General features: G+C 41.8%; 2 protein-coding genes across 28 annotated transcripts in view; one reads left to right on the forward strand and one right to left on the reverse strand.

Annotated features, from left to right (window-relative positions):
- The window catches only part of BID (BH3 interacting domain death agonist), a 76,889-nt gene extending 52,265 nt beyond the window's left edge, over positions 1–24,624 (forward strand). For 11 of the 13 annotated variants that reach the window (XM_084878626.1, XM_084878621.1, XM_084878628.1 and 8 more), the window contains 4 exons: positions 5,032–5,245; positions 14,438–14,577; positions 15,775–15,987; positions 18,795–24,624. In XM_084878626.1, the coding sequence (XP_084734752.1) occupies positions 5,032–5,245; positions 14,438–14,577; positions 15,775–15,987; positions 18,795–18,806 (579 nt within the window). In that variant the 3' untranslated portion in view covers positions 18,807–24,624. The remainder of the gene's footprint in view (positions 1–5,031; positions 5,246–14,437; positions 14,578–15,774; positions 15,988–18,794) is intronic. The other 2 variants (XM_084878630.1, XM_084878620.1) reach the window with 1 other exon arrangement.
- BCL2L13 (BCL2 like 13) overlaps positions 1–26,072 on the reverse strand; it is a 226,624-nt gene that overhangs the window by 43,088 nt on the left and 157,464 nt on the right. For 7 of the 15 annotated variants that reach the window (XM_084878594.1, XM_084878595.1, XM_084878587.1 and 4 more), the window contains one exon: positions 23,347–25,971. The exons of 5 other annotated variants lie outside the window; for them this stretch is intronic. In XM_084878594.1, the coding sequence (XP_084734720.1) occupies positions 25,174–25,971 (798 nt within the window). In that variant the 3' untranslated portion in view covers positions 23,347–25,173. Of the gene's footprint in view, positions 1–5,257; positions 8,034–23,346; positions 25,972–26,072 lie in introns of those variants that run through there. 3 more of the 15 variants (XR_014794603.1, XM_084878590.1, XM_084878589.1) reach the window with 3 other exon arrangements.

Here is a 26,072-nt window from a genome sequence, read left to right on the forward strand (position 1 = left end):
TAGAGTAATCTTGGTTGTAGGTTCTTGTTGTTCATCATTTTGAATATTTCTTGCCACTCCCTTCTGGCCTGCATAGTTTCTGTTGAGAAATCAGTTGACAGTCGTATGGGTACTCCCTTGTAGGTAACGAGCTGTTTTTCTCTTGCTGCTTGTAAGATTCCCTCTTTGTCTTTTGCCCTTGGCATTTTAATTATGATGTGTCTTGGTGTGTTCCTCTTTGGATTCCTCTTGTTTGGGGTTCTGTATACTTCCTGAACTTGTATGTCTATTTCTTTCACCAGGTAGGGAAAGTTTTCTATCATTATTTCTTTCAATAGTCCTTCAATATCCTGCTCACTCTCCTTTGGCACCCCAAAAATCTGGATGTTGGTACATTATAAGCAGTCCCGGAGGCTCCTTACACTATCCTCACACTTTTGGATTCTTCTTTCTTTCTGCCTCTCTGGTTGGGTGAATTTTTCTTCCTTATATTCCAGATCTTTGGTTTGATTCTTGGGGTACATTGATCTATAGTTGAGTTTCTGTATATTCTTTATTTCAGAGATTGTATGCTTAATTTCTGACTGGTCCTTTTCCATTTTTTTGGTATTCTCTTTAAGGTCCTTGAAGGTCTCATCAAGCTTCTTGGAGGTCTCATCAAGTTTCAAAAGGTTTTTAGAAGATTCTTGAGTAATCTTATAAATGTGATTCTGAACTCTGTGTCGTCCAGTAGTTTACTTTCCTCCATCTCTCCCATTCATAACATGTTTCTGTGTCTCCTCCCTTTGTTGATGGGGTGGCTTTGTGTGGTAGGTGAACTCTCAGCTTCCCCAATCACCTGGGGTGATCGCTTTTGGTATATCCCTTTATGGGCTGAGTGCAGAGTCTTGGTGTAATTAAGCCTTGATTGCTGTTGGTACACTGGGAGGAATTGATCTCTAGGCCAATTGTCTATGAGGACCCGCTCTGTCTATATAGGAAGAACTGCTGTGCTGGAGACATGGTTTGTTTCAGTGGGGCTTTGGTGCTCACTGAGTCCCTCTCCTGAATGTGTCACTTATGGGTGTGAGTGGTTAAAATTGACCACTAGGAACACTGGCTTCTGGATCTCTAATGGGATTCAGTTCAGTTACTGTCTGAAGCCACCCTGCAGGAGCTACAGCGAGAACTACAGTTTTCTCCTGTTTGCTTGGGACTTGGCGGTTTTGTTGCTGGAGCTGCAGTTTATATCTGGTTAAACTGTCTCAATACAGGCCATTCATATGTAAAAGCAGCTGTGTGGTGCCTGGGCGGGTCTGTAGAATGTGTGGGTGGGACTTCAGGGCAGGGTCTCAGGGCGGGGCGGGGCCTCAGGCTGGGGAGGTGTCTCAGGACATCACTAGGTTGGGGCGTGCCTAACAGTGATGGCAGCCATCCAAGTCCACGCTTTCCTGTGATCCAGCACAGTAACAATAATTGCTGCGCGCACCTCTGCAATTGCCACCCTCACTTCGGACCCGATGGCCGGCAGACCAGCTTCTCCCCATAGGCGTCTGGGTCCCCCATGTGACCCCAGAAACTGGTTTTCAAAGTGATAGGGAGCTTGTTTCCTTTCAGGTTGAAAAGAAAAGCCGAACACCCAGTCACCCGCCACCAGCCCGATTCGTGTGCCTCCATACCTGGGCTCCTCAGCTTTTTCTCGCTTGCACTCCTTTCTCTTTCAGCCAGCCTTACCGTGATTTGGGGTGATAGATGTCCTTTGTATTAGTTTTAATTTTTTAAATTGTTGTGCGAGCGGCAGACCAGTTGTTTACCTATGCCTCCATCTTGGTTTCTCCTCTCTCCTAAAATTTTTTTCCTATGACCTAAAGAATAAACAACTATCAAATATTTTATCTTTTTGAGATACCCATTTTAACTTTCATTACTGAAAGGATCAAAAAAGGTCATACTATCACTGGTTCTTATTTGTTCTTAGAGTTCAATACTGTCAGTCTTCTGAACCTACTGCCTATTCTGTGGAACTCCAGCCTATTTATTAGAATGGAGTCTGTTCATACTGCTTCTCAGCCAGCCTGGTGCTCAACATTTGGCTGCATGGGTCACTCTTGGCTTCTTCCTCTCTGCCAATTCTATTCTTTTAACTTTCCATGACAAAAGCCAAGATTACTGAAGTTATATTTGATAAGCTGATCTGGCATAGTGATTAGCAACAATTGCTCTCCATCCAGACTTTGGACACTTATTTATCAACCTCTAGATCGAAAGGAAATCGTCAGGAAAAAACTGCCTATATTAGTTTTCTGGGGCTATTGAAACAAAATACCACAAGCTGAGTGTTTTCTCTCACAGTTCAGGAGGCTAGAAGTCTGAAATCAAGGGGTCAGCAACGTTGGATCCTTGTGGGGCTCTGATGAAGAATCTGTCCCATGCCTCTTTCCCTGCTTCTGGTGGCTACCAACAGTGCTTGGTGCTCCTTGGTTGTTAAGCACATCACTCTACTTTTAGTCTGTCTTCACATGCCATTGTCCCTCTGTGTCTCTATATAAAACTCTGTCTCCTCTCATAAAGACACCAGTGGCAGATGCCTGCCCTAATCCAGGATGACCTGATATTTAACTTGATTTCCAAATAAGGTCACATTCATAGGTACTTGTGCCTAGCACTTAAACGTTTCCTTTTGGGGAACACAGTTCACCCCATAACACTGCCCCAGTCTTCTCTGTAACCAGTACATCACCATGAGGTGGAAATGAAGCCCGTTCTTGACTTTCTAAGCTCCTCCTGGAATTATTTCACAGTAGAGCTTTATTAAAATACATTTTTATTTATTTTCACGGTAGAGCTTTATTAAAATATATTTTTATTGATTTCAGAGAGTAAAAGAGAGGGAGAGAGAGAAGGAAACATCAATGATGAGAGAAAATCACTGCACACACTCCAATGGGAACCAAGCTGCGATCATATGTGCCCTTGACTGGAATCGAACCCAAGACCCTTCAGTCAGCAGGCCAATGCTCTATCCATTGAGCCAAACCAGCTAGGGCAAGTTTTTTTGTGTGTTTTTTTTAAATGCTGACCCGAGGATATTTTTTCCATTGATTTTCAGACAATGGAAGGGAGGGAGAGAGGGGAGAGAGAGAGAGAGAGAGAGAGAGAGAGAGAGAGGGAGAGAGGGAGAGGGAGAGCGAGAGAGAGATTCTGATTCTGATGTGAGAGAGGCACATAGTCTGATTGCCTTCCATACAGCTGGGAATCAAACCTGCAATCTAACCTGCATTGTGGTAATCAAACCATGGGCTGACACTTTAACCACTGAGCCAAACTGGCCAGGGCTTGACAGTAGAGCTTTTGTATAACATTACCACCCCCTCTTTATTTATTTATTTAATATTATTTTTTAAATATATATTTTATTGATTTTTAACAGAGAGGAAGAGAGAGGGATAGAGAGTTGGAAACATTGATGTGAGAGAATCATACGATCAGCTGCCTCCTGCACACCGCCTAAAGGGGATGTGCCTGCAACCAAGGTACGTGCCCTTGACCGTAATCGAACCTGGGACCTTTCAGTCCGCAGGCCAACGCTCTATCCCCTGAGCCAAACCGGTTTTGGCACCACCCCCTCTTTTAAATATGTCTTTATTGATTTCAGAGAGGAAGGGAGAGAGAGATAGAAACATCAGTGGTGAGAGAGAATCATTGATCAGCTGCCCCTTCTGGGGATCGAGTTCACAATCCGGACATGTGCCCTAACCTGAATCAAACTGTGACCTCCTAGTTCATAGGTCAACATTCAACAACTGAGTCATGCCAGCTGGGCTCCCATTTTTTTAGGAATAATTTTAGAGAACTACAGGCTGAATAACAATATGTAAGCATTTTATTGAAAACTATTTGCCTCCTAAAAACTGTCCTCTAAATGTTTTCTGAATTTTCTAATGAAAAATATTAAGGACTGCCCTGGTCAGTATGGCTCAATTGTTTGAGCATTGTCCCATGCACCAAAAGGTTGAAGGTTCCATTCCTGGTCTGAGCACATGCTCAGGTTGAGGGCTTGATCCCCAGGAGGGGGCGTGTAGGAGGCTGCTGATCGATGTTTCTCTCTTACATTTATTTATTTATTTTCTCTCTAAAAATCAATAAGAAATTTTTTTTTTTTTTTTTTAAGAAAACTACTAAGGACTTAGAATATAGAAATAAATTTTACCTGCACCTTCATTTTCTACTGACCTCATACCATCCAGCATGTCAGCTTTGCATTTATACAAGCAGATCTTTGGATCCCTGGCCTTTCAGATTACTCCCTCTCATCCTAGATCTTTGATTTTTCTGAGCACACCTAACTGCTGATGCCACAAGTGCTCACCTGTGTTTGTCAAGAACACTGCCCCAAATGCAGTCAGCACACCAGAAATGCCCATGCTGCTCCCATAGCACAGAGGCTGAACTGAGCTACTGCTGTAGCACTGCTCTTGGATGGAGAGCTGCTGGGCCACCATCACCAGCCCCTCTGGGTTGGAGCTGGAGCTGTGCTCTCTGTGGGTTTTGGTTAAGAAGCACGTCCTTCCAAGCCTGCTCAAGGGGAGAGGGTATCTGGCTACTACTACCAGTATTTATTAAAAATCTGCTGTTTGCACAATCCATACTGGGCCCATAAAGGACATTATGGAGAGGAATGAGCTTCTAACTGCTGGATCCATGGCCAGTAAGGCTGGGTTCAGTTTGGTAAAAGACACATGGGACTTGGCAAAAGCAAGAGGGTTCTCTACATGTTATTTACTTCACATCCTAAAACAGTCTTTGGGCTTCCTACCCCAAAAGCAAGCTTACTCCAGCTAATGTCAGGATGTCAGTTAAGTGGTAAATAACCAACTTGTGCAGAATTGGAGCTTTCTCTTTGACATCTACATACAGGTGTTGCAGACTTGGTCTCTGCCCAATGAGATCTCTTGCAGTTCTGTTGTGCCCATAGAATTATTCAGATCTCTTGGGCTAGTGAGGCTATTTGGGGCCCCATAGTACCCAGAGCCCTTCTGCCAGCTCAGCCTTCCTGACCCCCTTTCATCTTAGGGAAGCAGTGGTTCAGGCCTCCAGGATGAGCACATTACAGACTTGCTGGTGTTCGGCTTCCTTCAAAACTGCTCCAACTACAATTTCCAAAAAGAGCTGCAGGTGTTGGGCCATGACCTATATTTGCCAGCTTGCCTTCGGGAAAACCATGATGATGAACTGCAGACCGATGGCAGCCAGTACAGCCATTTTGTCCTGGAGAGCCAGGAGACAGGTAAGCATCGGGCCCAGTCTTTTCTGCCTTGCTGTCACCAGTGGCATTTAGGGATCCAGAGTGCTAGAAAAGACCTTTGGGTTCAGCTCCACCTGAGTGTTGTTAGTCCACCATTGATGTTTGCGTCATGTGATACTTGGTTCCTCCAGTGGAGCAAGCCTAGCTGAGCTTCCAATTAGTTGAAAATCCACTCAGTTTTTTTTATAATGACTATATCTGTATAGCACCTTACATTTATAAATATAAATATAAATACACACACACACACACACTCTAGAGGCCCAGTGCACGAAGTTCATGCACAGAGGGGGGCTTCCCTCAGCCCAGCCTGCACCTTCTCCAATTGGGGACTCCTTGGGAGATGTCTAACTGCCGGTTTAGGTCCACAGGGATCGGGCCTAAACTGGAAGTCAGACAATCCCCTTGCAATCTGGGACTGCTGGCTCTTAAATGCTCACCTGCCTGCCTGCCCAATCGCCCCTAACTGCCTCTGCCTGCCTGCCTAATCTCACCCCCAATGGCCCTCCCCTGCTGGCCTGATCTTGCCTCCAACTGCCTTCCCCTGCAGGCCTGATCTCACCCCCAACTGCCCTCCTATGCTGGCCAATTTAGTTCTAATTGGTCAGTTTCAATGTCAGTCAGCGTCCAGAGCTCCACCTGCTAGGCAGCCATTAGCTTCCCACAGCACCCAGATTTGGTTTTGATTAATTGGTTTCTATGCTAGTCATTATTAAATGCTCTGTCTCCTAGGCAGCCACTGGCTCCCCACAGCACCCACATTTGGTTCTGATTGGTCGGTGTCTATAACAATCAGCATCAGAAGCTCTGCCTCCTAGGCAGCCATTGGTTTTCACAGCACCCAGATTTGGTTCTGATTAGTTGGTACCTATGCCAGTCAGTGTCTCTGGGCCTATCTACGGGGCCTGATCAGAAAGGCAGTGCTGATCAGCAGCCCTGGTGGAGGCCTGGAGAGAAATGGAGGCAATAAAATTTAACTTTTTTTAAAAAAAATATATATTTTATTGATTTTTTACAGAGTGGAAGGGAGAGAGATAGAGAGCTAGAAACGTCGACGAGAGAGAAACATCGACCAGCTGCCTCTTGCACACCCCCTACCGGGGATGTGCCTGCAACCAATGTACATGCCCTTGACCGGAATCGAATCTGGGACCTTTCAGTCCGCAGACTGACGCTCTACCACTGAGCCAAACCGGCTTCGGCTGGAGGCAATAAAATTAAAAAAAAAAAAAAAATTAAAAAAGAAATGGAGGTGAGGCTGCTGGCCAGACGGGGAGAGAGAGGGGCAAGTGTTGGTCAAAAGCTGCCTCAGAGGCAATGGATCAGTCCCTGCTTCTCTCTTCAGGCCTCTTTCTGGCCCTGATTTGCAGCCCCCTCAGCAGTCAGTGGTGGAGCACCGCGCCTGCAGGGCTGACTTCCCGTTGGTCGAGGTTTGGTTGTTATTGGTTGTTATTGATCGTTATGACCCAGGGTTTTTATATATTAGGATGGGGCATTGAAGTATTCTGAATATCACTTCCAAATGAGGAAACTGAGGCCCAGAAAAGCATAAATACCAAATGACAGGCCAGGCCTCTTTCCTTGAGCTGGGCCCCATCCTCCCATGGTCGCTAATGCCTCTCGGTACATTACAGTTTCCAGACTTCTTTCACCTTTCCTCACCCACATCCTTGTGTTGTTCTCCAACTTCAATTTTTACTCCTCCTTATTGCTAATGCTGCCTTCACTGATGGAGACTAGGTATCCCAAGCAGATGGCTGAGGGAGCAAGGCTGGGGAGCATGTTGAATGCTTAGCCATTCCCAGATTAGGGAACAGTGGCCCTCAGTAGTGTGCACATTGGAATTCCAAGAAAAACTTTTTCAAAATGCCTGGTCCCTGACCCCTACTCCAGTTTCCTGACCCAGTGTGTTCTAGGATGGGAGACTCTGGTGTATGCCCTGGATAGTTTCACTGCCTTAAAAGCCTAAGGTAACTCTAAGGACCTAGACCCTAAGCCTCTCTACTTAGGAACAGGAGTAAAATCCTGATACCCTTACATCTCTGGGTTTTTGCACTGCTCTCTGGTGGCCTTAAGGGAGACCAGCAACCCATCCAGCCTTGGAACCCCTAGCTCTGTCTCACAGCTGGTGGATAGGGATGTGTAATAAAGAGTTCCCCACTAATCAAGGTGTGCCAGATGTTAGCTGCCTTAGAATCCAGCTAGCATGTCTTCTGGCCCTAAACTGGAATAAGAGCACCTGGATCCTTTAGGAAAGGAGGGGCAGGAATGGCTTTGCTGGCAGTAACTGTTAGTAGGAGTAACTACCTCTAGAGGCTGTCCCCTGGGCTCTCCTTTGCTGTTCTGTACCTTCCCTTTCTTGTAGGCTGGAAAGTCTGGCTTGACTCAAATGGCATTTTAAAACTGATTATGGAGCTGTACACTTAACCTCTCCCTCTGTAAGTACCTGACAAGATTTGGAAGAACAGGGCAGAAATAGAGGCTCTGACCACTATAAATTTCATGGTGAATTTATTCACTTAGTTGCACATAGATGAATCAGCCATGACTCCTGAAGTTGCTGAAATGGGAGAAATGCCTAGGGAGATTAGTGAGGCAGAGTCAGTGCTGTGGGAGCTATGGAGAAAGTAGTGAGTACTTCGTTCTCTGTGGGAAATCATAAGAAATTTCATGGCTGCAGTGGAATTGAGCTGAGCAGTGAAGTTGTGTAGTTTTTCTCTGGAGATTAGGAGGCCAATGCCTTATCCATTAGGCGACTGGGGCTTCTTCTCTGGAGATTAGGAAGAGGGAATGGCAATAGCTTAAACAAAATCCTGAAGATCAAAATGCCAGGGCCTGGGAAAGGTCCTGTGAATAGTTGACTTTAACTAGAGCATTTGAAGGGAATAATTGAAGTTCAGCGTGATTTGAGGCTGGGTGGTAATTTTTCACTTCAGCACAGTTGAGCATGTGGCAAATTCTGAGTAAAAAAGTGATGTCATATTGATACTCATGTGCCACAGTGAGGCAAATGAAATACCCAGGGTACAAAATGTAAGGAGGCACTCACTCTCAATGCCCTCTCATCTTCACCTGTAAGTGCCTTGCTGGCCCAAGTATACTGTGGAGAGTGGACTGGAGGACAGTGATAATGGGGTGAGGAGAGACTGTAATCCATGATTAGCACAATTTTAAGACATAAAGAGGCCATCAAGAGTGATGTTGCTAAGGGTGTGAAAATGCTAAGGAAACATTGATCATAGGCAATTCAGTAGATTAAAAGAGGGAATGATTTGGGGATTAGGAATGGATTAATTCAATTTACATTATTTTTAATGGGGAAAATGATGTTTTCGAATAAATTGCTTTTCGAACAGCCTTCTGGAATGAATTAAGTTCAAGAAGTGAAGTTCCACAGTGTAAGATTTAATTGGAGAAATAACAATAGTTGGCATTTATTGAAAATTTACTAGGAGCTAGGTACAGGGTTCAATCACTTATTCATTCGTTCATAAAATTGTTTATTTAGCATCTTCTGTGTGCCTTGCATTGTTCTCAGTACTGCATGTTTGGCAATAAAACATTAAAAAATCAGAGCCCTGAGAGAACCAAAATGGCAGGTTCTCACTGCCTCCTACAACTACATCAAAATTACTACTAAAATACAGAGCAACCAGAAAACTAAAGATGGTGGCATAAGGTATACACGTGTATATGCTACCTCTCAACCACACCAAAATTACAACTAAAAGACAAAACTACTATCACCCAGAACCACAGGAAAGCTGGCAAGGTAAAAGTTCTACAACTAGAAGGAAAGAAAAAAGCTCATTGAGACTGGAAGAAGGTGCAGAGGTGCAGAAAAACAGAGGTACAGAGATGCGCAAATTGGGCTGGCGACTGGAGTGCAGTTTTTTCAATCAGAAGGGAGATACAAACCCCTGACTGCACTGAACTCCTTTCCAGCGAGATTCTGGGGACCTAGAATCCCAGGGAGAAACTGGACTATCTGGCATCTGGTCGGAAAGTGAGGGTGGCTTTCTCGCAGAGGTGCTTGCAGGAATCATTGTTTACTGTACTGGTTCTGGATGCGGAAATGCAGAGACGCAGAGATGGCTGACTGGCAGCCATCACTGTTTGCTAAGCCCTAGTGAATCCCTGCAATCCCACCCAATTTACAAACCCACCCAAGCTGTGTGTAGTGGATTTTGCATAAGAATGGCCTGCCCTTAAACAGCTTAACCTAACAAATTGCAGTTGGGTCAGAGAGCTCCAAAACTTCCAAACCCCAAACAATGAGGAGAAATCTACAGATCTTGCTGTAGCTCCTGCTGGGTGGCCTCAAACAGTAGCTGACTTGCACCTCCTTGGAGATCCAGGAGCCATTATACCTAGTGGTCCGGGTAAGACACCAGATTTCAACTCCTAACATCCATCCATAAGTGACATACTCAAGGGGAAGACTCAGTGAGCACCAAAGCCCCACTGAAGCAAGTACTGCCCCATAAGGGTGTCTCCAGCACAGCAGTTCTTCCATTATAGATACAGCTGATCCTCATAGCCAAGTGGTTGGAGGTCAGTTCCTTCCAGTGTACCAACAGCAATTAAGGCTGAACTACAACAAGACTGTGCACCTAGCTCACAAAGGGGTGCACCACGAGTGTCCACTGTAAGTGATTAGGGAGGCTGATCCATTGGGCCCTATAGGTCACCAACCACACAAAGCCACTCCATCAACATGGAAGAAGCCAAAATGCGGAGACAAAGAAACGTCATGAAAGAAAGAAATGGAGGAAAGCAAATTACTGTATATAGAGTTCAAAACCACAGTTGCAAGGTTACTTAAGAATCTTCTAGAAACCGCTGAGAAACTTCGTGAGACCTCCGAGGAACTTAGTGAGACCTTCAAGGATTTTAATGAGAATGCCAAAAAAAAAAAAAAAAAAGGAAAAGGACCAGTCAGAAATTAAGCATACACTGGCTGAAATGAAGAATAATATACAGAAATCCATCTAGAGGACCCCCAAGAATGAAACCAAAGTTTGAAATATGAGGAAGCAAAAAACACCCAACCAGAAAAAGAAAAAGAAAAAAGAATCCAAAAATATGGAGATAGTGTAAGGAGCATCTGGGACAACTTCAAGTGTACCAACATCTGAATTATGGGGGTGCCAGAAGAAGAGAGAGAGAGAGCAAAATATGGAAAAGCTATTAGAAGAAATATTGACAGAAAACTTACCCCACCTGGTGAAAGAAATAGACTTACAAGTCCAGGAAGCGCACAGAACCCCAAACAAAAGGAATCCAAAGAGGACCACACCATAATTAAAATGCCAAGAGCAAAAGACAAAGAATCTTGAAAGCAGCAAGAGAAAAACAGTTAATTACCTACAAGGAAGTACCCATATGACTGTCAGCTGATTTCTTAACAGAAACTATGAAGGCCATAAGAGAGTGTCAAGAAATATTCAAAGTGATGAATAGTAAGAGCCTACAACCAAGATTACCCAGCCAAGCTATCATTCAGAATGGAACATCAGATAAAGAGCTTCACAGATAAGAAAAAGCTAAAGGTGTTCATCACCACCAAACCAGTATTATATGAAATGCTGAAAGATATTATTTAAGAAGAGGAAGCAGAAAAAAGTAAAGATAAAAATTATGAACAACAAATACATATCAACAAATGAATCTAAAAATCAAGTCAATAAAAAGTCTGATGAACAGAAAAACTGGTGAATATAATAGAATCAGGGCATAGAAAGAGAGTGGACTGATAATTCTTGGGGAAAAAGGGGGTGTGAGGGGTGTGGGAAGAGATTGGACAAAAATCTTACACCTATGGATGAGGACAGTGGCAGGGAGTAAGGGCGGGGGCGGGGGATCAGGTGAAGGGGAGGTATGGGGGGGAAAAGAGGAACATCTGTAATCTGAACAATAAAGATTTATTAAAAAAATAAAAAGTAAAATAAAATACAGAGCAACATCATTCAAAACCACCTGAAAGCTGGCAAAATGGAAGTCCTCCACTAGAGAAGAAAGCACATTAAGACTGGTAGGAGGGGCAGAGGTGTGGTACAGGCTAGAACAGCACCCACGTGGGCCGTTTGTTTCATCAGATTGGAGATCGTCCCTGTGGAGAAGCAAGGGGTCCCAGCCCCACCCCAGACCTCCAGGGTTCCACAGCTGGGAATAGAAGTGCCCATAACTACAGCTGTAGAAACAAGCAGGTACTGGGGCTCAGTGACATGGAGGCTGCTGGAAACCCAGATGTTCCTTTTAAAGGGCTGGCACACGAACTGAACTTACAAGGTCCTACTTCCTCTGCCCCAGTGCCAGGGTGAGGCTCTGGAGGACCCAGACACATGAGGAGGAACTGGATTGTCTGGCATTGGAACAGGAACTTGGGAGCAGCTTTTTCCTAGACAGAGGTGCTTGCAGAGGTCATTGTCCCTGTGCTGGGACATCCCCCATCGCAGATCTGACTGGCAGCCATATGTGAGCTTCCATCAGCATGTCCCACAATGTGCTCTCTGCACTGGTGATTCCTTGAGATCCCCACGCTATCCAATTTGCAGCCCTACCCAAGCTGTTTGCAGTGGCTTTTGCATCTGAATGTCCTGCTCTGGCTCAGGCTTCAGACTTTGTTAAAATCTCTCAAACATGCTGCAGCTGGAGCAGCATGCTCCAAACTGATCAATAAAAGGCCCAAGACCCTGCACTAACATAAGCATGCCTTACTTTACAGCTGGGCCTTTCCTGCCCAAAACAAATAGCTCCTGCAGGGTGGCCCCAGGCAGTGGCTAACTTTGCACCTCCATGAACAGCCTAGCAGATTACAACTCTACACATCCATAAGCAACACACTCAAGAGGCAGACTCAGTGAGCACCAAAGCCCCGCTGAAGCAAGTCCTGCTCCATAGGGGTATTTTATGCACAGCAGCTCTCCCACTATAGTCACAACTGGTCCTCATAGCCAATTGTCCTGGAGGTCAATTCCTCCCAGTGACGCCAACAAAAATCAAGACTCAACTACAACAAGACTGTGCACAGAGCCCATACAATGGCTCACCTAGAGTGTCCAGCTCAGGTGACTGGGAAGGCTGAGCTACTGGGCCCTACAGGACACCTACTACACAAGCCACTCTTCCAAATCAAGGAGGCACAGCAGCTCTACCTAATACATAGAAACAAACACAGAGAATCAACCAAAGTGAGGAGACAAAGAAACATGACATGAATGAAACAAATGGAAGAAAGCAAAATTTTGTATACAGGTTCAAATCCATGATTATAAGCTTACTCAAGGATCTTCATGAGACTTTCAAGGATTTTATTGAGAATGTCAAAGACTTGAAAAAGGACCAGAAATTAAGCATAATTAAAGAATAATATAAAGGGATTCAGCAGTAGAGTAGAGGAGTCTGAGGATCAAATCAATGATGAGGCAGATGAAGACGCATAAAACACCCAATCAGAAGAGCAAAAAGAAAAGAGAATCCAAAAATATTAAGCTAGTGTAAGGAGCCTCTGGGTCAACTTCAAGTGTACTAACATTCTCATTATGGGGGTGCCAGAAGGAACAGAGAGAGCAAGATATTGAAAACCTATTTGAAGAAGTAATGACAGAAAACTTCCCCAAACCTGGTGAAAGAAATACTTACAAGTCCAAGAAGTGCAGAGTCCTAGTAAAGAGGATTTCAATGAGGCTCACATCAAGGCACATCAAATTAAAATGCCAAGGGCAAAAGATAAAGAGAGAATCTTAAAAGCAGCAAGAGAAAAGCAGGTAGTTACCTACAAGGGAGTGCTCATATGACTGTCAGTTGATTTCTCAACAGAAACTATGGAGGCCAGAAGGGAGTGGCAAGAAATATTCAATGTGATCAATAATAAGGACCTACAATCAAGAATAGTCTACCCAGCAAAGCTCTTATTTAAAATTAAAGGTCAGATAAAGATCGTCACAAACGAGAAAAATTTAAAGGAATTCATCACCACCAAACCAGTATTACAGGAAATGTTTATGAAGAAGAAGAGATAAATATATATATATATATATATATATATATATATATATATGAACAATAAAATGGCAACAAATACATATATATCAATAATTGAATCTAAAAATCAAAATAAGAAATATCATGAATGAAATAAATAGGTGACTAAAATAGAACCAGAGGCATGGAAGCATGGAACAGACTGATGAATCTCAGAGGGAAGGGGAGAAGGGAGGCTGGAAGAGATTAACCAAAGATCTTACCCATGGACACAGAGGGAAGGCCTGGAGCAGGTTGGGAACCATGTGAAGGGAGGCTGTGGCGGGTAGGAGGAGAGAAGAAAATCGGTAATACTCTCAACAGTAAAGATTTAAAGAAGAAGAAAAAATGTAGAAAATCAGAGCCATTGTGAAGTTTACATTCTGGGAGTCAGACAAAGACTACAGACAGACAAACTATGAAACTGGTGTCAAGGAATGTAATGGAGGGCGTGGAAGAGGACATGTGGCAGTGAAAGTGGGGTTTGATCTTGGACAGAGTGGCATTTGTGAAGTTAAAGAAGAAGCCTGCTCTCTACAGAAGCCAGTGTAGCTGGAGAAGTGGGAAGAGTTCCTGTTAGAGGGGCTGGGCAGATTGTACAAAGCCTTCTAGGTCAGAGTGATTACAGAGGTTTTACTGAGTGAGATATGACTAGGGAAAGCAGTGATCCCCATAGCTGCCCTGTGAAGATGGTAGGAGAGGATGTGTCAAGGTCTCGTGACCAGGGATTGGCAGAGATGGGGCTCTAATTCGGTATGACTGCAGATCCTCTGTCCTAACAACTTCTGAGTCTGAAACCCGTTAGATGATGGGATACATAACTAGCAGCCTTAAGGCTGTTGCCAGGCTCAAGCCTCAGGTGTCCATAGTCATGGGTGTCATAGTATCACTGATGCTTTTTGTGGGCAGATGTTGAATCTGTATTCAGGAAGAAGTCTGCTTCTTCAGCCAAACTTCTGCTCATTCAGGGCCATTCTCTGGTGACTCCCTCTTTTCCCCCCATCCCACCATGGTGTGCTGTGGAAATGGGAGCTGGCTTTGTTTTAAAGCAGAATTCCTTTCTGCAGTGGGGTGCAGTAGGATGAGGGTGTAGAACAGGACCAATGTCTAAGTCTGCTTTGTCTTTGCTGCTTCTGCCTGAACATTCAGATTCTGAGAGTCAAGACGAAATCATCCAGAATATCGCCAGACAACTTGCCTATATAGGGGACAGGATGGACCGCAGCGTCCCCCCAAGACTGGTGAATCACCTGGCAATACAGTTTATGAATGGGAACCTGTCAGAGGAAGTAAGTGAGAAACGCTTTGGTGCCTTCTCTGGGTTGAGAAGTATAAGGGCTTTTTGTATTGTCAGTTTAACCAACAAGGTCTGCCCTCTGTCTGCTATCAGACCAGTATTCAGTGAGGTAACTCAATTCATGACTGTCCACAAAAGCATTGGAAATAGAAATTATAGCATGGTTAATTGTCTTCCAGAAGAATTGTTATTTGACATTTAGAAATGAGTCAAAGAATTTCAGGATAAAAGCCTCTAAAAAGATGAACAAAATGTATATGACTCTTCCAGAAATAACTTTCTTTAGTTGTAAGGAGCTAAATAAAACTGCCAACAGAGAACATTAAGTCATTTACTCAGGTGTGATAGGGAAAGCAACATGTTAACCTCCTACTCTTGACTTCATGGTTGTAATCCACATACTAATACTTATAGAGCTTCTATCATTAGCCAAGCATTGTGGGAATACAAAAATAGGTCTAAGACACTTGGAAACTTAGTGGGAGAAATACCTCAAGGTATTTTTTTGACTACCAGCTAAAAATGCAAGTACTTCTCACTACATAGAAATGTATTTATTCTCCAATGTTCAATCCGGCCAGGTCTCCTGCCTGCAAGAAGGCTTATCCCCTCTTTAGTGGTCTCTTCCCATATGATGGTCTCCCTAGTTGTCACAGAATCTATAAGCATCCAGTGATGTTCTGCCTGGGACCTTTCCCACAGTGTTAACTCTCCATGAAAGTAATGAGCCTGCAGGCCCTCTCAGGTCTAATGTTCTATTGTGTGCCTGTTCCAGGTGGGAATATCACATGCAGCCCGTCCTCCCTCCCTCTAGCAAGCAAGGTCTGTGCCAGTAACTGGGCATACGATATCTTGGGTAGTTAACTAATTCTTGATTTGAAGTGCTTCAGAGGTAGGGAATAACTTGGCTTCTTTAGTTCTGTCAGTGTTGAGTGTGCATATAGATGCTCAGTGACCATGCATTTGGTTAATGAGTGTTCCACTCCAGGGAGTAATCTCAGTCTTCCCTTTCCATCTCCTCTTAGAACTAAATTGTTTCTCATTCTCTCTTCCAACCACCTTAGCTATTTACTAAATACTTCCTTGTGAAATGAGAGCATGTTTGTTCATGCTTTCCACTGGAGGACTACTTTTCATTTAAAAGAGAAAAATATTAGTGACCTAGCCTTCTGCTTTCACCTCTGTACAGGACAGAAGGGAGTGCCTTGCTGCTGCCCTGGAGCAGGTCATGCAGACGCATCCTAAAGACATGGAGAAGGAGAAGACTATGCTGATGTTGACCATGCTGTTGGCCAAAAAGGTGGCCGATCACACACCATCCTTGCTCCGTGATGTCTTTCGCACAACAGTGAATTTTATTAATCAGAACCTACTCACCTATGTGAGAAACTTAGTCAGAAATGTAAGAACCAGTGTTGTCAGCTCCTTGGCATTTCACTAAATCCTCTTGGTTTCTGCCTATTTCCTATATCCATTTCCCTCTAAGGTCAGGAAACTAAGCAGAGACCTCTGCTACTTTCCTCCCTTCCTTCTGCTTCTGATGACCAAACCACAAGGAAGGCTATTATAAACCTTCCTGTTTAGGCAAAAAGGCTTGATTTTGCTTTCATGAACAAGAACATTATGTAGTAGGAGGTAGCAATGAAAAAAGAAAGCTTTTGAGCTTTATCAGCTTCATTTCCTAAAAAAATTTATTTTTAAAAATTTATTTCAGAGAGAAAGGGAGAGGGAGGAAAACATCAATGATGAGAGAATCATTGATCGGCTGCCTCCTGCATGCCCCCCATTTGGGATCAAGCATGCAACCTAGGCATGTGCCCTGACCAGCAATCGAATTGTGATCTCCTGGTTCATAGGTCGATGCTCAACCATTGAGCTTTGCTGGCTGAGCAGCTTCATTTTTTTTAAGATTGCTACTATCATTGAAGGAAGGCTTATTTCATACTGTCCATAGAATTGTACTAGTGTGATATAGGTGGTATAGACACTTAGAGCATGAAAGAAAGTGGCTAAGAGATTCAAGCTGAGCATCCCTAGATCTGCTGTCAACTTCACCTTGTCACAAAAATAAGTATAATTAAATTCTTTAAAGACATGCTTACAAAACAAACAAATGAAAACATGCTCACTAAGAAGGATGAAGGTGAGAGAGACCAAAAGGAGATTAAAAAAAAAAAAAAGGCAGGGAGGAGAGGTTATCTAAAACTGGTCCCAGAAAACATCTGGATATTAAGTCACAGTTCATGATGTTGCCCAAGAAGGCTAGACAGTCAATGTCTGCTGCTTCAGTTTCATAGAGCCAACTGGATGTTCAATGGATATATCTTTTCTCTAAATTTGAAAATATTAGTATTTGGGATTTTATGTGCCAGAAGCATTACTCAGGCATCCAGCCCTCTTAAAATTAGTGATAAACCTTAAAAGCTTTCTCGATCTGCTTTGGACTTTAGTTATACCAGCATTTTGAAACAGGAGAATGAATATAAATCTCAAATCAGGTATTAAACCATGCTGAATTGTTGGAAGCAGGTACACCTGAGAAAGTTCCTGGACAGTGTTCACCAACCACAACTCAAGGGGAGTAAATGGGCAAGACATCAACAGGAGTCTGTATTAACAGCTTACCAAATACTGATCAGCTCAAACAGAATCTTGATTCCTTGGACCCAAGATATCTCTTGGCACCATAAGTGACCCAAAAATGGGAATACCCACATCTCAGAACCTTAAAAGTCTGTTTTTGCAGTTGCTCTCATAGAGCAAAACATAGGATGCGATGATATAAAGATGACAGGGCTCCAGAGAACATGTTTCTGCAGAACTCTCAGTTTCACTTGTATTTCTTATGGCATTGGAGTTCTTAAGGGCTGAATTCTGGCTTGTAAATTAAAACAGCTAATTTAGACTTTAGAAAATGATCATCAGTAAAGCAGTAACATCTATTAAATTATAGGTGTGGAGCACTAAAAAGCTCACATGGGAGTTAACCCAAATCTATGGAGATGGCTGTAATAGGAACTGTATTTTAGAGGTGCTAAATAAATATATACTAAAGGTTTTATGTTGGTTGGGTGAGAAGCTATAGATTATAATTAATCCTTGAAGCCAGTTAGAAACTCAAAAGTTTTGGCAGATACTGTTAGATGCCCCCAATATCTGTCCTCCCTATCTTCTGCAGTTATAGGATTTATAACTGGGTTCTTTTGGTCTACATATCCCAGGTTCCTTTGTAAGCCAGGTGTGACCTATGACTTTTGATTAAAGAGATGCAAGCAGAAGTGATACATACATCTCTGTACTGTGTCCCTGAAGAGAAGGGATCTGCCCTCTACTTCTCCCCCTGTCCATAGGTTGAAGTGTGCATGAGGATATGGGTACATAGGTGAGGACTTTATCTTAGTGACAAGGATCAGTAAGAGAGGCTCCTGGATCCCAAGACTGAGGTGCTGACTGCTGACATATAATAAGAGAAATAAACAAATCTTGTTTAAGTCATATTTAGATTACCTGTCATAGAAGTTGAATGTACATTCTAATAAATGTAGTGTACATTTGGTAAAAGTGAAGGATGTAGAACTTCTAATCATTTATAAAGATTGGTAAATAATGGCCATAGGCCAAATCTAGCCTGCTGCTTGTTTTTATAAACAAAGTTTTATTGTAATGCAGCCATGCTCATTCATTTGTGTATTTTCTCTGGCTGCTTCCACACTGAAACATCAGAATGGAGCCATTGTGACAAAGAGCATATGGCCAAGACTGAGTGGCCTACAGAGTCTAAAATATTATCTGAGCCATAACAGAAAGTGTCCCTGCTGTTAGAAGGAAAGAAAAAGAAAGCCTGGTCATCAATACAAGTTAGAAAAGAGGGAGAAACAGTAAATAGGAAGTCATAAAAAAGAATTCCATATATATAAAAACCTAACCAGTCTATATGACATGCACTGACCACCAGGGGCCAGATGCTCAACACAGGAGCGGAAACCACAGGCATGGAAACATGGAACAGATTGATGAATCTCAGAGGGGAGGGGGAAGGAGGGAAGGCAGGAAGAGATAAACCAAAGATCTTATATGCATACTAGAGGCCTGGTGCATGGATTTGTGCACTGAGCCTCTAGTTTAAAATAAAGGTTAGAAATATGACTAAACATATTGGGGGGGGGGGGAGTATACTGGCTAATTCTCATTTTTCCTTTCTTGATCTAGGAGATGGACTGAACGGATGACTGTAAAGCATGTCTGGTTAAAACTTGATACAGGACAGCAGTTAGCTGCCTCTGGTGGAGATGGAGTTGTGACCACTTAGAGTTCTTAGAGAAGACAGATAACAGTTATTTATTTCTCATTATTTTTAAAGGTGATTTTTAGGTCCCGTGACCCATTTAGGAATCTCTACAGTAATATACTTGAATAAAAATGTCAACTTGGACATATTGAACAAACTTGATCCCCTTTTTTATCTTACACATTGTGCCTTTATCTTATTTCACTTGAACATTAAAGTTAAAAACAGTTTATAAGGCAGAAGAAATAAAACAATTTTTTTGTTAAAAAAACCATCTACTGTTTATTAAAGTGCAACCTCAGGGCATAGTCTTACAGTAGTGTTGTGTAAGGGGAGCAAAGACCAGAGGAAGAAAGCACATATCCCTTACAAAGAAAAATTCCTTGCAAAACAGGGACCTCTTAATACTACTAAAGAATAGTTTTCTGGTTTAAAAACCAGACAGTACAGGAGATTCTGGATTCAGAGCATGTTGGACTTTTTCCAACTTGATTTTCCTTTTATTAAGAGTCAAGAAAAACCATAGGCAAATAAAAGGCATGGAGGTGATTTAAAGGCCAGTGTCACCAAATTTCCAAAACTGGGTAACTAACGGCACATTTTCTTTTTCTAAGAAGTCAAGGTGGTGTACCAGACACTACTGCATGTGAAGGACTGTCCGGTAATAATTTTGTATTTTCATTTTCTAGTCATAGCCCTCAATTCAAGCTTAAGAGGTTACATCAGGAGCGAACAGGTTTTTCTAGGCATAAAAAACAGCCTGGCCAGCATGGCTCAGTGGTTGAACATCATCTCATGAACCAAGAGGTCATGATTTGATTCCTGGTCAGGCACATGCCTGTGTTGCAGGCTCGATCCCGAGTGTAGAATGTGCAAGAAGGCAGCCAATCGATGATTCTCTCTCATCATCTATCTCTCCCTCTCACTTTCTCTCTGAAATCAATAAAAATATATTTTAAAAGAAGTGAAAAACTAGACTTAAAAATTCAACAGTTGAATAGTTGCCTTTTCTACGGATACAGATAGAATACAATAACAAAGTCAAATTTCTTAGATAATGCCAAATCAACCAGGGAGCACATACATTTAAAAATAGTGCCAAGGTGTCTATGGTTCCAAGCAACGATTGTTTCCTAAGGTTACATTTGCATGTATGATGGTGGATGTTGGGTCCATGTCACACACATTACCTTTTACTCTATACTAATACTCTTGTTTCTGTGAACATGACACTGTGGAGAAGGACTGAATAAGAGTAATGAAATGAAGTACTAATCTATAGTTCCTTGTTACCAATTTTATGTTTCTTGAGTTTTTAAATTAATCAGAAAAGAAAAAATGACTATCATTCTGCATTAAATACTTGAAACACTAGAGTTGGGGCTCAATCTGATATCTGCAATATGTTGCAGATATTAAAAACAAATAGATGACATGCAGTATGAATGCCATCATTTGAAAAACATTTTCTAGTAATGCTATTATTATGAATGTTTTGGAATGGACTTTCCCCCCCAAAGGATACATATCAGAAACACATATACAAACAAGTTAATCACACATATACCTACATACACTCTCATCCATATAATCAGATTCTCACTGGGGATAGATATTTTCTTCCAGAAAGAGCAATTTAAAAGTAGTCGACTAAACAAATGGAAAAGAGCTTTGCAAATATACCTGAGAACAATTCTAACCTGAGCAAAAGCTGCTTGGCTAGGGATATTGTAAACAGAGTTCACAGGTGGAAGACCCGGGTGACAGGGTAGGTAGTTTTGTGTAAAGGAAAAAGCAGGATTTATTAATCAATAAATATAGTAACATGACAGACTCTAACTCTCCATGGAGGGCTATATTGAAGTAACTAAACAATAGTGACTGAATTAAAATCAGTATTCTATAGGCAAGGTTACTATTAACTTTACATTCCCCAGTGTACTATGGAATGAATGGAAGGTTTGCACTGGGAGTCAACTTATTGCCAGCTTCTGAGCAAGACAGGCTTCTGGTTGTGTCTGCTTAACCCTCTTAAATGAGTATTGAAAAGTCTATCAAGGCCTAGAGTTTGCCTCCACAACCCATAGCACAGGCAGGGGAAATAGAACAAAAGGTAACAAACTAGGAAAAAAGGAAGAGAGTCATGGTGCTACCTTCAAATCATTCAGTGATGATTCCTGTGTCAGATTGCCTTACCCTTGTTCACAAGAAATACTTAACACATTAGGTAAGAAAGCAATTGATAACTGCTAATTATTCATAAGGCATCTCATTCAATATTTGAGGCAAAACATTTGGTATAATTAGGAATTGGGAATCCTGGACATCTCATTTGTTTGGGACAACGTGCTCAGTATTTACTAATTAGGCACACAAAATGGTAAGCATAGGTTGCTCTTGTGCAGCAATTGGCACAGCTGTGTGCAGAGAGCCTGCCAATACTATTTTGCAGGGTCACAAAAAATAGTAAAAACTTGAAAAAGCACTAAACTTGGAGTCAGAAAAATTCCAATCATTGCCTCTCATGCTAGAACATTTTAGAAAAGTTGGTAAATGCTCAACTGATATTTGCTGAAATTATAATTACCCACACTTCTTTTTAGAAAAAGGATATTCTAATATGGGAAAATGTGCACTCAGTTCAAACCCATGTCATCGTTTAACCCTCTCAGTTATAATAGGATATTATTACTAATGGCACATCTTGGTCCTCCACAAAAGAGGCAACTTTCAGGCATCAAGTTGTATTGCTGAGATTTTAAATGAAATAATGCTTCTGAGGGTATTGGTTCAGAGGCTAGAAGCTATTTCTATGAAGTGTTCAGATAGTGATATTTCATTAGGAGGACCAGCCTGATGATATAAAAATCATCATCTCAAATTTTTTGAGAGATAAGTTAGAGTAAAAAAATAAAAGAAAAGGGAAAATTTTTCTTACCTGCAATACCTTTTATTTCTAGAAAACATCTCTTAAAATAATTGAAAAATTCTATGGGTATGATATTTGTTCACATGTCATACTTTTAGGAAAAAAACAAGAGAGCATGCATCACTTTTATATTACTAAAGAGAGTCAGCACAGAAGCTGAGGAAATTAATGGTAGCTGTGGTTCAAAAAACCATGTTCTGTGTTTGCCATTTATTCCCCCGGTACAAACCCAGGCAGTAGTAGCTGCATTTAATACAAGAGATGGGACATAGGCGAGAGGAGGTATCAAGGATGACTTTGGGTGGTGAATGTGTGAACCAGAAGGTCAACGGTTGTTTTTCTTCATCTAGAAAGCTTTCTTTTTAGAGGGCAATGTGACCATCAGAATCCTCCTAAGGCACACTGTAGAAATGGATTTCTTTGGGCTCAGAATGATCATTTATTAGAGAAGATAAATTAGCATCCTTTAATTCTAGTATTTTTCTTAAACATTCACTAACGTTTTGCCAAGTGATCAGAAACCATATTTAAGAGAACAGTTAAGAGTCCTATAAGACTAACAAAAACTTTTCCTCAATTGTTCAAAGAATGAGAAATTATAAACGGTGATATTCTTAATTCTGCATTTGAATTGGATTTATTGTGAATTGTCCCTTTTTCTTAGATTTAGGTGCTCTATAAGTCGGGACAGAAGGGAACAGCCTCCTACTACCAGCCCTCATAAAAAAAAAAAAAGGGTGGGTAACATGATTTTCTTTTAAATATAATAGGAGTTGCTGTAAGAAGCAGTCCTTATTAGGGTATTCCCTTACACTGCCAGAGGCAGAAGATAAGGAAATGAAGAAAAAACATGGACACTAACCATCCTATTAACTCAGGAACTTTCAACAATTCAATCTAGAGAAAGCCAATGGAAAAGAATAGCTATTTACCATTACACAGCAAAATCCAATTGGCCAAATAACTTTGGGTTAATGTTCAAGAGACAGGAAAATAAAGCAGCAATGGTAGCATCGTATCACATGTCTTACTCTTTTCTTTAATGGAGAACACAGACCCAAATATCCTAAGCCACATATCTCTCTAGCATAAGGTGACCAGATGTGCCGATTTTTAACAATTTGTCTCATGTCCCATGGCGTTTTAAAAAAGTCCTGATTTTTGAAAAGATTCTTTTAAATCTTTGGGACTTTTTTAAAACCCCACAGGACACAGGACAAGTGGTTAAAAAGCGGGATGTCTGGTCACCTTACTCTAGCAGCTCAGAAACGAACTTGGTTTACATTAGTGCTTAAATGTGTTCAGCCATTGGGTTTGAGGATACAGAGTTTAAAAGTGTGATCTCTGGAAGGAAAATATTTTATTATAAACTAGAGGCCTGGTGCATAAATTCTAAATTGGTGGGATCCAGCCAGCCCGCCCCCATGGGGGGCCATCGGGGGTGGGCCAGCTGGTGTGGGGGCCAATTGGGGGTAGGGATGGCCGGGGCGAGGGGCCGCAGGTGTTCTGGTAGTTCAGCCATTTGGTCAATTTCCATAATACCCTTTTATTATATATGGGGGGTGAGGGGGGGAGGAGATTAAGATAACACACCAGTTTGCTCTTATCCTATGCAAACACAAAATGTAGCAATTAGGACAGAGTAATCCACTGCAACAGTCAGAGCCCAAGAAGGAAATAATTCTTTACTACATGAATCCTCATCCCTAGCTGTATTATTCAATATGCACCAAAATCCTTAAAAACATCACTCACTAAATGGGGACACTAAAACTCAGAACATAAAGATACACCCCATAATAAAGCTGAAGTGGCACACAAACATACTTCAGAACTTTTCTTGACCAGCTTTTAAATAGCATTGCGTTAGGGAAAAGATTTAATTTTTAAAAATATATTTTTAAAAGAAAGCACATTTAAAACACATTTTGGTGACCAGGATAAGGCAAAGTAATTTTACTACAAATTTCACGATCTAAAAAAATAATTTGTTACATTTACTAAGGTAAATCTGAGATGACTTATGTATCAAACAAGTATGTCCTGCTAGTGACACCATGATCCTCAGGCATAAAATGACACTTCTCACTCTTCCAGAGGTGGGATCAGCCAGATGAAAGAAAATTATGCTGATTCTCAACTAATACATATAATTAGGATCATTGTGGTTTATCACACTGGCATTTGGACTGTGAAGATTTCGGTGAAGAAGCCTAAAAGCCAAACTAGAACTCAAGGGTAACCAAGAAAGTCAAGCTTCTTTTTTTCATACTTTTTATTTCAATGATATTTAGGAGACTTAATATATTTCATAAGAGTTAAAACTCAATTGGTCTGTAAGCTAAGTATAAAAATGCAGTAAAGGACTGCAAAGGAGTTAGGTGGCGGACCATTAACATTAAGGCCAGTTAGTATAGGGAAAAACACTAGCCCAGGTATAGACAGTGACCATCTAGCAAGGGAGATGCTGCTGGTGGGTAGCCATAAATTCAATAGGATGGCCATACACAAAAGAGCTCCAGAGGTCATTTAAGCTATTTTCCTGCTTCTAAATGAGACAGATCTCTCTCTCGTCAGTTACTTGTCATAGCACTTATAGGTAGGGAGCCCCCTCCCTGCTTTTTATAGATTACTAAAGGTAGTATCTTTACAAAGTGAAACTATAAGAAGTATCAGAGACTTGATAGGTACAGAGCAAGCACACTCAATGGATCTTAGGAGAAACCTGGGGGTGAAGAGGAGTGTGGTACCTGAGAAGCAGCTGTGACATAAGAGGAGAATACTCAGACTATAGGATTAAAAAGTTGGGGAAGAAAAAAAAAGCCGAAAAGGAATGACTGCAAACACAACATGTTCATCAGAAAAGATGAAATTCCAAGGGCAGGACCGAGTTCCTCTTGCCTGGGAACTTCTATCACAGATACTCCTAAATTAACCCTCTCCCTCTAAAGCTGTGGCCCATAAGAGGGAATCATTTTACTCCCAAGGACATTTGACAATGTCAGGAGAAATTTTTGGTTTTAACAACTGGGGGAGAGTTGCTACTGATATTTAGTGGGTACAGGTCAGGGATGTTGCTAAACACAATGCACAGGACAAATTCCTACAACGAAGACATTTCAAGATATAATTAATGCAGATATTGAGAAACCTGTACCAGAGGAAGTACTTTGCTCTTAAGATCCAGAATCTACCATGAGCCAAGACCTTTGGAATTTACAACCAGACAAACATGAACACCCTCTACCTCAAGCAAAAAATCTCTATCCAAGAGTGTTCCACAAATGTACAATCATCTGCTGGCAGTTCATATTCAGTCAATACAACTAAAGCCTAATATCTTTTTTGTCTTATTTCTCTTCTAAAACATGCTATTTCTTTCTCAGAGCCAATGCTACTCCAACTGCCACAGCCAGGATAGCAAAAGCAGCAGCCCCTCCAAACAACAGTATAGACTTGCCCTCAGACAATGCCATAGACTTCTCTTCTCCAGCAGGGTAGGACCCTTCCATAAGACTCTTTTTCCTTATAGTCATCTCTTCACTCAACAGTGTTTTTGTGGGTTCCAGTATAGGGATCATCTCCTCTCTTTCAATAGGTTCAATTATAGCTGCTTTCATCTCATCTTCATCAAGTTCTACAAATAATGATGTAGCTGGGCTGACTTTCTCAACTGCAGTCATTTCTGTGTCAGATTCTCTCATGCCCAGCAAGGAAGTGGCAGTAATATGTGGAAGCAAGGGAGCTGGGGCTTTATGGAGTGCCTCTTGCAGCTCCCTGGTTGACAAGACTACAGATGTCACAGCAGCCTCTTCCACACCCTCAGGTATTTCTTCTTTCTCAACATGCACAATGTCAGAATTAGAAGAATTGTTTTCACTCTTCTCTCCAGCCCCATTGCTATCTAAGCTTTTTACTTCGGGATCCATTGTGATCTGCTGCCAGGACTCAGGACCCAGGGACACTGGCAGGCTTTCAGTATGCCAACTCTGGCTGACTGACAGGGAAATAGGTAAGCTCTCTGACTGCCAAGAAGTAGTCACAGTTGGAGACTCTGGAGGACTGACTTGTCCAGAATTGTCACTGGGAAGGATATAAATGTCATTGCTATCTTCGGCAACAACTTCAGGGTATTCCTCCTCCTTGGATTCAAGATTAAAGACAGTGCCCTAGAAAAGGAGGAGAGTCAATACAAAGAATGGTAAATATATTTTAAATAAATGTAAATCTGGAACAAAAATTATTTCCTAAACTGAAGTTGCAGAAATAA

Source organism: Pipistrellus hanaki (assembly GCF_964339955.1).
Source record: "Pipistrellus hanaki genome assembly, chromosome: 3".
Taxonomy (NCBI): Eukaryota; Metazoa; Chordata; class Mammalia; order Chiroptera; family Vespertilionidae; genus Pipistrellus; species Pipistrellus hanaki.